The sequence below is a fragment of the Athalia rosae genome, chromosome 2 (genome assembly GCF_917208135.1).
Source record: "Athalia rosae chromosome 2, iyAthRosa1.1, whole genome shotgun sequence".
Classification (NCBI taxonomy): domain Eukaryota; kingdom Metazoa; phylum Arthropoda; class Insecta; order Hymenoptera; family Athaliidae; genus Athalia; species Athalia rosae.
In genome coordinates this window covers 9,083,086-9,094,155 of record NC_064027.1, presented here as the reverse complement: position 1 = coordinate 9,094,155, position 11,070 = coordinate 9,083,086, and the positions used below count along the sequence as shown (strand labels likewise).

General features: G+C 40.7%; 2 protein-coding genes and 1 long non-coding RNA gene across 4 annotated transcripts in view; 2 read left to right on the top strand and 1 right to left on the bottom strand.

Moving 5' to 3' along the window:
* LOC105683396 (flotillin-2) overlaps positions 1–11,070 on the bottom strand; it is a 135,377-nt gene that overhangs the window by 92,525 nt on the left and 31,782 nt on the right. The gene's annotated exons all lie outside the window — the stretch shown is intronic.
* Positions 1,110–4,027, top strand: LOC125499852. Its single transcript, XR_007276873.1, has 2 exons — positions 1,110–3,077; positions 3,787–4,027. It is a non-coding gene; the product is annotated as an uncharacterized LOC125499852 (long non-coding RNA).
* LOC105683327 (glucose dehydrogenase [FAD, quinone]) lies at positions 4,598–9,189 on the top strand. Its single transcript, XM_048649728.1, has 2 exons — positions 4,598–6,982; positions 8,150–9,189. Exons 1-2 carry the CDS (start codon positions 5,114–5,116, stop codon positions 8,339–8,341), a joined length of 2,061 nt encoding a protein of 686 aa, XP_048505685.1. The 5' UTR covers positions 4,598–5,113; the 3' UTR covers positions 8,342–9,189.

The following is an 11,070-nucleotide window of genomic DNA, read 5'->3' as shown; positions in this document are numbered from 1 at the left end:
CGGAGGATTACCACCTGTCGATGACGTTATTCGGTGGTTTGGCAGCAGTAATTATAGTATACTGCACGTAATTCACTGACGGGGTATGAGTTTTACTTGAAATATTCCACGTGACCTGTACAATTAGACAACGGCATTCGATGCAACAATATAAACCACCGAAGGGTATCAAGTATCAATTCACCGGAGTTTATCGCCTCGAGCAGTCATCGAATTCCAAAATGGTAAACCGACCGCGATAGGTTCGATATATCTATACGGTGATAGTCATGAAGGCACGTTTCATCGGCAACTTTTAAAGACTCGATCACCTTAACGGAGAGCAACCAGACAAGCATCGATGTCGCGTTGTCCACCTGGTATTCAGGTGTCCAGTTATCTCGGGGCGAATCGGAATTCCCTATAGTCGAAACGTGAACGCAACTCGCGTGTCGAATGGAATATTTCTTGGATTTAGGATGCTTTTAGCGGAAACGCACAACAACCTACGGCGGTATCAGATCTGCCGATGGAATTTCGTATGACTTTTGACTCATCGTAAAGAAGAAAAAGTTTAAAAACAACCGCAACAACACTCGAACAACGTTTAAAAAAAAATAAAATAAGTCTCCAAGGTCTCCTGGAACGCTGCGAACCGCACAAGCCATAAATGTGCCGTCGTATCGCTCTTCATTTTACCGCAGCTTTACGCATGAACTTGCAATCGCCAAAAATCAAACTGTCTCGGAGACGTTTCGAAAGTAGCGCTCTCGTGATAAAGAGTTGGAACGAAAACGTTCGTGCTCTAATAAAGTCCCGAATGATTCAGGCCGAACCGTCCACGTCGAATTCCATCGGAGATCGGTAAAACGAAAATGAAATCACCGAGTGCAGCACATTTTGTCTCCAGGCGGAACAACGCAAATCTCCACGGTTTATCCTCCGATCGCATTCGCGATTTAGGAATTCGCATTACAACCTGCGGTTCGCGTGTTGCAAAACGTTTTATTTTTCTGCGCCGATGGTCGCCGACCTTGGTACCGATAACTGGACCAGATTTTTCGACGGGTAAATAACGTTCGAAAATAAGTAGAAAATTGGCGGTCATACCGGGTACGCGACGTCGCACCGTAACCCTGAGGAAAAAAATACGAGATCGACCAGCCCGTGGTCGGAAATCCTTCGACGTCGACACTAATTGCACATTTTATTATGACGCGTCTACGGGCATTCTGTACTAATTTTTATTTTTTTACAATTATCGATTACTCTGCCATTCGCGATTCGCGGAATCGGACCCACATCACGGTGCGGAGGTGCGGAGTACTTTTCGTTCGAGTTTTTCGTTCGTTAAAAAGAGAGAATCCTTTCCGCGATTTATCCATTATTTTTCAACCAAACTAGGTACGGTAACCAATAAACGAATAATTTCCGGATTTTAGTGTTTGGCAAATTTAACGAAGACTGTAAACAATTCGTGCCGAAACATAATTCGAAAATTAATATCACGAAATCAAGTTCAAGAGATTTTACAAAAAATAATTAACGAACTTGTTCGTCTGGAAGGATTTGGATATTGTCAAGTTCAAGGACAATTTAGGACGACGGCGACGAGTAATATTCCGCAATACCGGAATAAGGAGTTCGTAATCAGGCATTTTTTTCCATTATGCACCCAATTATCAATCGGCATAAATCGGAGGATTCATTTATACGGCACATACGTACCGATCGGGAATACGAGGGGATTATCGGTGACGAAACAAACGGGAAAAATAATGGTCCCAACGATTAAATAATTAATTGTCGTTATCGCTACGGTAAACGGACAGGAGTCACGTAGGATTAAGGATCAATCGATTGGTTTATCGCTTTGCGAACAAATAAATTTTTATCCCCGCTCAAACGTGAGAAGAAGGGGGTCAGACAGGGGGATCGCGGAGAAAAGAAGGAGAAGGAACTACGCAGGAATCTTCGTTAAGAATGATTATGCTCGATCGAGTGGCATTACCACGGCAATTCAAATTTTAGTATCTATTGATTCGAATAATTTTCAATATCTGCGGTTATTGAGCGATTATTTGACAATGCGATCACCCCGTGCAACGGGAGTTCTTCGAAATGCATTCGCTATCCATCGCGGCATCGTACGATATTTATTTATATATTAAGCACGTGAGTCTGAACAATGCATCTAAATATACCTGTCGCATGTCTGCAAATGTTTGCATCGCGACCTTGGTATTCTACGTAAGTAATTGAGGATATGAAAATGAAAATTTCCCACAGATTCAGATTACTTAGGTATAACGGTTTAGACGATCGCTTATTGGCATACGCGAGCCAAACGAGAGCAGAGTGTGAAAATAATGAAAATAAATTTTGCTACGGCAATTACGAGGAGCGATCGAGTGTAGGGTGCTATAAGATTTTATATTCTCTACCCGGATTCGGTTATGACGTACGCTAATTCCTAACCGATCGGTTTAATCGGTAGAATGAAAATGAACTCCACTCGAAAGTGACCGGTTGAAGAGTGATATTTTTTACTTAACGGGGTTTCCAAGTGTCTAAACGGGCGATTTATACTCGTGATAAGCATCGTGAATAGAAAGAAGAGTATTAGCCAGTTCAGCGTCGATTTGATGGCTGTGACGACATTGATATACGTGGCGGTGTGATCGGCGGATTCGTTCCTCTGATTTACGATTGATCGAAGAGCTACGTAGTTTCTGGAATGTTCGCCGTGATGTAAAATCACACGACTCTGTTGATTGGAAATCCGGTAATTATAAACAGATCGATTCGGTGTCGTTTAATTGTTCAGGTTCGGTCCAGATTTTAATGTACTTCCAGGCTGGAGTCGTCGCGTCGGAGTGACGGTTCAACGCAATTCACTCCGAAGCTCCAAGGATACGACGCACAGCCGCACCGGACGAGCTTGTTTTTCTAAGCACGTTCGAACCCCTCCGTTTCTATTAACATAGCCATTTGGAATATATTCTTATACGCTTACGGAAGATGGAAGAGTGCGGTTTCTTCCGAGCGTAGAAATTTTGGCTGGATTGAAAAAAAAATTGCCTCCGTGGTAATCCAAGGTCTGTAGTTCGATCGAAGGTTTAAATTGAACGAAAGTGTTTCGATGATTCCTCGATGTTTTTTTTTTTCCCCTCGCAATTTTCTAAAGCGCATGAAGGAAAACGTGGTATTTTTCATTGAAATTATTTTGTCGAAGGAAAATTTTATCGCCAATAATAATTCCATGGTTTGGTCGTCGATGAAAAAAAAAAAAACGATGAAAAAAAAGAAGTTCATCAGGTGAATGAAACTTGTACGCGTGTAGGTATTTCAAATCGTGTTGAAAGGCGACTTACGCGATTGTCATTAGAAGAAAAAAAAAAAAATCGTCGTACATTGCACAACCGGTTATAGGTACGGTTGCTTCGGACGTACGTGTTTCGTACAAAGTAAAATAATCCGAATCAATTTTTTGAAAACAATTTTATCATCTACAATTTTTAATAAAATAATTTTTTGCCATTTCTATATTCCGGAACGAGTTACTGCCGAAATGTTGATGAAATGCTCTACCGTCTATTTTGGTTCCTTGTAAATGACACCCCATTAAGCCATCAAAAAAGATAAAATCTTCGTCAAAATTTTTGGACAAGTTTGGTCGGATTTATGGACTAGCCACCCGGCCTATTAGTGTTATTGTTAGATCCTCGAACGTTGAATTCGAATTCATCCAAACGGATGTGTATGTAAAATTGGTGATTAAAATGATTGTATGGTTAAATCGACCAGGTACTTCGACGCAATGGTATTCATCTGGATAGTGAGATTTTCTACGGGATCGAGAGGAAGGGGAACTTCAAATATTGCTACATGGGAGTCGGAGATCGACAAACAGATCTTCCTTCGACAGAAGGCTAACCAATGAGATATTCCAAATAGTCTGCAGCCTATTAAAAAAATCGAGTAAAGATCAGGGTACAACTCTTCTGAGCGTTTATACCAGATCGTCTATTTTAGTTGGCAGGGGCTCGAAAAATCGAAGGAACTCGAAGAGTCTACAAATTTTTAGATTCAAATACACGTCGTTCAGTAGAAATTCATTTTTCGGAACGAAGGGATGTATATATATATATATATATAGGTTTGTGATAATAAAATAAATATTGTTAAAAGTGATTTGAATTCCAGAAAAACAAAATTCTGAAGTGGTAAAAATGAAGAAAAAAAGTTTTTTTTGCGGAAAATAATTGAGCGCATATATGCACGTTCGTTTGATCTAATTAGAATTTGATAGGCGGACCGATTTATGACGCAAAAATGAAATTCACTATTTCGTTGCCTGCGGTCCGTTTTCCGATGAAACGATCCGTAAATATATCATGAAGAAGAATAACATAAATACACAGTGATTGCAACAGAAATTAGTCCGAAATTTCGCGTGGTGCACAATTTTTGAATTAAAATATTTTTCAAATGTGAATATTAAAAACCATATGTAATATCAGTGGAGACGATCGTGACGATCGTATCAAGAATCTGGTGACGGCTACTCGGTAACTCTTGGCAATATGATTATATAATTACGTCACATGAGCGGTACAAAATCAGCAAATCCTCGTAATATCATGATCTCCGAGACTAACGGCCAATTACAGAAACTTCGTACAAAGACTCCTAATTATATTCGTAAGATACGGAACGTCGTTTGAAATGAGACAATAAGGGTACAATCACCTTCAATTTGCAAAAATCTGAAAATTCATCGTATCGCCGGAAACGTCGAAGCGTCCGCCACACCGGCAAAATTCAAAAAAACAAAGGAAAAGAAAAGAAAAAAAAAGGATTCGTTTCCCGTACGAAATAACCGCGACGAAAACTTCCTCGATTCCGCGTTGTAACGTAACGACGATGAAAAAGGATACCGAAGAACAAAATGATTTGAAAATACAATAAAGTATGGAATGGGAGACGAAATCCCCGACCGCAAGATCGACGTCGTTTCAAATTCAGCACGTACAAAGCGGATTGACAAAAAAAATTAACCTGAACCAGGTGGGCTACCGATGTATGGCCAACGCGGTAGCGCGATGGTAGCGGCCGGAGTATATATACGAAGATGTATATTTTCCCCGTCACAGATCACGGTCAGAATTGTTGGCGAAGCAACATGCAAGTAGTAGCGACGTTTCGCTCCCTGGTGGGTGCATTCATTTTCATAACATTGCTGTGTTCAGAGTACAATGAAAGTGACGCGCAAATTTTACCGCAACGTATTTTCGCCGGTCTTTATGGGAGGGAAAATTATCGTTCGTTACTGTCCAGTATTTCGTCGTTGGCCCTAGGATTGGTGGATTTCGTCAGGGAGGGTGAATTGTACCAGAATGCCGAACCTCCGGACATGACGCCGGGACCGAACGCCGAGTACGATTTTATAGTCGTCGGAGCCGGAAGTGCAGGTGCAGCGATAGCGAGTCGTTTGACGGAAATACCGGAGATAAAAGTGCTACTTTTAGAGGCCGGACGCAGCGAGAATTTAGCGATGGACATACCATTGCTGGTCAATTACCTCCAATTCAGCAACGACATCAACTGGAAATACAGAACCGAACCGTCCGACAAGTACTGTTTAGGCATGACGGACAGGAGGTGCAATTGGCCTCGCGGTAAAGTGATGGGTGGAAGTAGCGTACTCAATTACATGATAGCGACCCGCGGCGACAGACGCGACTACGATCGTTGGGAAGAACTAGGTAACACCGGCTGGTCGTACAAAGACGTTTTGTACTATTTCAAGAAGATGGAAAACGTCGAAATACCCGGTCTCATGTACGACAAGGATATGCACAACCGGAAGGGACCGATGGTGATAAATTATCCGAAATTTCACACCCCCTTGGCCGAGGCGTTTCTAGACGCCGGTCACGAGCTCGGTTTCGACATACAGGACTACAACGGACGGAGGGCGACGGGATTCTCGTACATACAAACGACGACGGTAAACGGTTCGCGGATGAGTTCAAGCAGAGCGTATTTGCACCCGATAAAATACAGGCGAAATTTGTTCGTGAGCAAGAACAGTCTCGTAACAAAAGTACTCATAGATCCGAGAAGTAATCGGGCCGTGGGCGTTGAATTCGTCAAACAAAATCGAAAGTTCGCCGTGAGATCGCGTAAGGAGGTAATACTGTCCGCCGGAACGATCGGTTCTGCCCAACTTTTGATGCTCAGTGGCATCGGTCCGGCCGGGCATCTCTCGGAAATGGGAATACCGCTGATAAAAGATTCGCCGGTCGGCAAGAACCTCATGGATCACATAGCCTACGGAGGCTTCATGGTCCTGATAAATCAGTCGTCGTCGATATTGACGAGGGATATCATGAATCCGATCAACCCCTACATGAGCGATTACTTCAACCACCGCGAAGGTCCGTTGACGATTCCAGGTGGTTGCGAGGCCCTCGCCTTCTTCAACACGGACTCACCCGAAAATCCCGAGAGCTGGCCGAACGTCGAGCTACTTTTCCAAGGCGCTGCTTTGAACGCGGACAGAGGCGCTCGACAAGGCTACGGGATATCGCAAAAACTTTGGGATAAGACGTACAAGGTGATCGAGGAGAAATACGCCTGGAACATACTACCGATGATCATGCGACCGCTCAGTCGTGGCGAGATTTTACTGCGAAATAAGAACATAAGAACACCGCCGAGACTGATTCCGAACTATCTCAGCCACCCGGAGGACGTCCGAACGATGGTGGCCGCCATAAGGGCTTCGCAAGCGGTCAGTCGAACGAAGTCCATGCAGAGATTCGGCTCGAAACTTTACGACAAGCAACTGCCGGGATGCGAAAATCACGAATACGATTCGGACGCGTACTGGGAATGCGCTGCCCGAACTTTGACCTTCACGATTTATCATCACTCCGGAACTGCAAAAATGGGCCCCGCGGGCGATCCGACCGCTGTGGTGAACCCCAGACTTCAGGTAATTTCCTTTGACTTTTTACTCGTACATGTTGTATGTATACGTAGGTATTTATTTCGGCGTGCGTTTTATCGACCGTTTGCACGGAATACCAGGATATGCGTACGTGCAATGACCAGTTGTAACAGCGATTCGGAGGCGATTCACGTGTCGCGATAACTCAAATTTACCGATATGGTTATATCATCGAACGATTCCTGACGAATAAATTAATCGGCGAATGTTCCCGCTGTAAAATGTTAATCGTCCCTAGCCCGTTCTTTATATTTATTTTTTTTTTCTCTCTTCATCCTCAACTGACAAAAGTAGAAAACTATCTGCCGGATGATTATTGTACTCGTGTGTATGGGCAAAAAAATGGTATTTATACAGAAATACACTTTTAATTTTTTCCTCTAGCCATACATCCGATGTTTGAGGAATGTCTTATCAAATTTTATCTACATATATTATTTTATACGAACAAATTCCGAACGGCGAAAAAAACCAACACAGATATTATACCCGCAATAGAGCTTAAATGAGAATTTCCAGAGAGATTTGATACCGATAAAATAATTGCATAAATTTATACTCAGAGTTACGTGAATACTGGATTGATTTTATATTCTGTTGATAATAATCGTGTTTAAATATAGAATTTAATGTATGCTCGATTTTTATCGGCGAAGCGATTCGAGTATTCAACCACCAACGGCGCGGCATGCATTTATTTCGAGATTGTCATCGGAACGTAAAAGTATCGATCGGAAATCTTGCCCTTGAATTTCTTACGATTTCACGAGAAGTAATTCAGATCGCTTCGTTCGTATCGCGGATTGTGAAAATGAATCGATTAAAATTTCCCCCTCGTCGGAAGAAACGAGAGAAAAAAAAAAAAAAGCGAATGAAAAGAAGTGGAAGAAACGGGGTGAAAACTCGTTTCAATCGAAATGAAATGAGGCCATCCGAAAATTATGCAAGCGTTCTTTATAGGTCAGAGCAATTTACCGCGTAGTCGTGAAGCAACGAGTTATGCTGCAGATCGGAGAGCGAGATCATGTTACGTGCAAAATGACCGAATTTCTTCGAAAATAACCAAAATTTCTAACGGGGGGGAAAAAAATCGGTATACATCGATGATCTCATCGGGAGGGATAACGAATTTAACGTCTGATGTGATTTCAGGTTTACGGCGTGAAAGGATTGAGAGTAGGAGACGCATCGATAATTCCAGAGATCCCAACTGCGCATACGAATATCCCTGTGATAATGATAGGCGAAAAACTCTCCGATATGATTAAAGAAGATTGGGGTTATCCGACCGGGACGAGTCAAAGGCCGACGAAACGACAAAGGAACGGTTCGTATCGAAGATGATCAGGAGCGTCGAGAGTATTTGAACTATGTATCCAATTTTTTATCATCACTTGATAATCTGTGCCTTACTTTATAAAATCAAAAGCATCGTCGATGCGATTTTTTATCCACAATTACCACAACTTTCCTCATTGCGTATCACGATAGTCGATAAATGTGGTTAAAACTGATATCCGTTCGATCGTATCGTGTCATAGTCAATTCATCGCACGGCATAAAATTCCGACAGAGTTGTCGATTGGATTATTTCATTTACTTTATTTTTATTATAGATACTTTCAATGTGAAGTCAGGATTTTTCAATCTTCGTTGCAAAAGACATGAAAATAATTGAATTCATTCAGGTGATATCCCAGAAGTTAGGGTTACTTTATTTTTCCCTTTTTTGCTTATTTGAACTGATTTTATTTGGTTGGATTGAAGACTTGAGCCTTATTGCGTGTCTCATCTACAAGCTTCGGTATAGGTGAACGCGGGGCAACGTGGGGTACTTGAGGAATCCATTGGAAGAAAAAATTTTCGATCATTTTGAAAAAATTCGTAAATCAAATTTTTTATTCTGCCCCGCTGCCCCATATTGCCCCGCGTTACCCTATTTAAGTTCTGTTGAAGGTCTGAATTTTTTTCTTCTGCTTTATTACGGATTATCGCACATCTTGGATGAAGATATACGATATTATACATTATAATCGCCCCCTCCCCATTATAAATATGTACATTGCGTATACTTAGAATAAGGATTTGTCGTACCGTTTCTATTTGTAATTAGATATAATAGGCCTGTATAAATTGAAGTTGTGTAACGATGTGTATTATATGGACGTTGAAAAAAGAATTTCGTAAAATAATTTCAGATCCATTTTTTCATTCCCACGCCTCGAAGGATAATCCCAACTTGAACGAAGTATTTCTAGGTTCCGATTTCCTATTCCGAAGAGTTGATGACCAATCGAAACTCGAACCGCGAAATGAAACGAGATAATCCTCGTGTTTCTGAATTCGTGCTTTTGAACTTTGCGAAATATGAGTCTAGGGGTAAAAAATCGACATTAGAAAAATTGAGATATCTCGATGGGAAAAATTCGTAGCTCAATTTGCCCAACGGATTCGTGTTCCAGGGGTCAAAATACAATGGAATAGTACTTTAAGATCAATTTTAAAAAATAAAAATTTCTGTCCAAAATTTGAGATTTTTCCAAGGGGTACCCCTTGGAATTTTGTCGTTTTTGGACCAAAAAAAAATATTTCATTTTATGTGCTATTCTGATGTATTTTGACCCCAGGAACCCGAATCTGAAAGTCAAAATGATCTATCTATAAAATTAATTGAGTTATCGCCAATTTTTCACTTTTCGGAGTAGAAAAATTGAGATATCTCGATGAGAAAAATTCATAGCTCAATTTGACCAACGGATTCGTGTTCCTCAGCTCAAAATACGTAAGAAAAGTACCCTACAACCGATTTTTAAAATACTTCATTTTTGGCCCAAAAATCGAAAAAATCCAAAGGGGTACCCCTTGGAATTTTGTCGATTTTGGACCAAAAAAAAATATTTCATTTTATATGCTATTCTGATGTATTTTGACTCCAGGAACCCGAATCTGGAAGCCAAAATGATCTATCTATAAAATTAATTGAGTTATCGCCAATTTTTCACGTTTTGAAGCAGAAAAATTGAGATATCTCGATGGGAAAAATTCGCATCACATTTCATGGATATCAGTTTACAACGTATAAGAATCTTTCGCTTGAATTGAGACACCCTGTATTTACCACTCATATACATAACCTGCTCTGAAAATTATCCACGTTATAAATCGCAGTTCTTTTGCTCAATGTAGCCACGTGATACCAAAACCTTATGACCTAATCGATAAATAATAGGCAACGGGGCATGACTCAGTAGAGTTACACCTGTTGGAATTGATAAGAATAATAAATGAATAATAGGCATTGATGAACAGATGCAGTCGGCTGAGTAGTTACATACATAATCTCAGAGCATATATAGTACCTAATTGATAAACTTGACAAGTGTTTCTTGCGTCTCTCAAATGACACCGCGTGATCTTTCTACGCGGAAATGGTATAACGGCCACTTATTCTCACGCCACGCCTTATGCCTCGCGACAATTATCAGAATAATTATTCTACGAAAACAATTCAACCTGCGATAAACCATGCAACGATGTCTCGATGATGATCTGCACATTAACAATTCAGAAGAGAAAATAGATGAAAACAAATTACCTTGAGAATACGTCAACAATTTACGTTACTTCGGTATACAGTACGTTCGGAATCGAGCTGACCGTAATAATCAAATTTTTCTTACCGTCCAGGTGAAATCTCATCACGTTGTACATGAATGTATATCGAACAAAACAATAAGTGAAAAAAACTCGCTCTCTTCATCGTAGATTCAGATTTTCAAGTTGACTGCCATGATATCCTTGCACCTGCACTATAGATACAAACATTAATTATTGAGAAAATATTATGCCCTCCGTAGTTGCAGGTATAGGCAATTGAATACAGGCATAAACATCGCGTCATAATTATCTTGACATTGGTAACGAAGACGAATAATTAAGAGAAAAAAAATTCATGTTATAGAAGCTACGAAGATTTGTTTATACCGATCAATTGTACGGGGTGGCTCGATTTGAAATTTTGTTTATTAAGGTCACGTGAACCACAGTCCCTAAGTGTGTCGCATACAAATTTA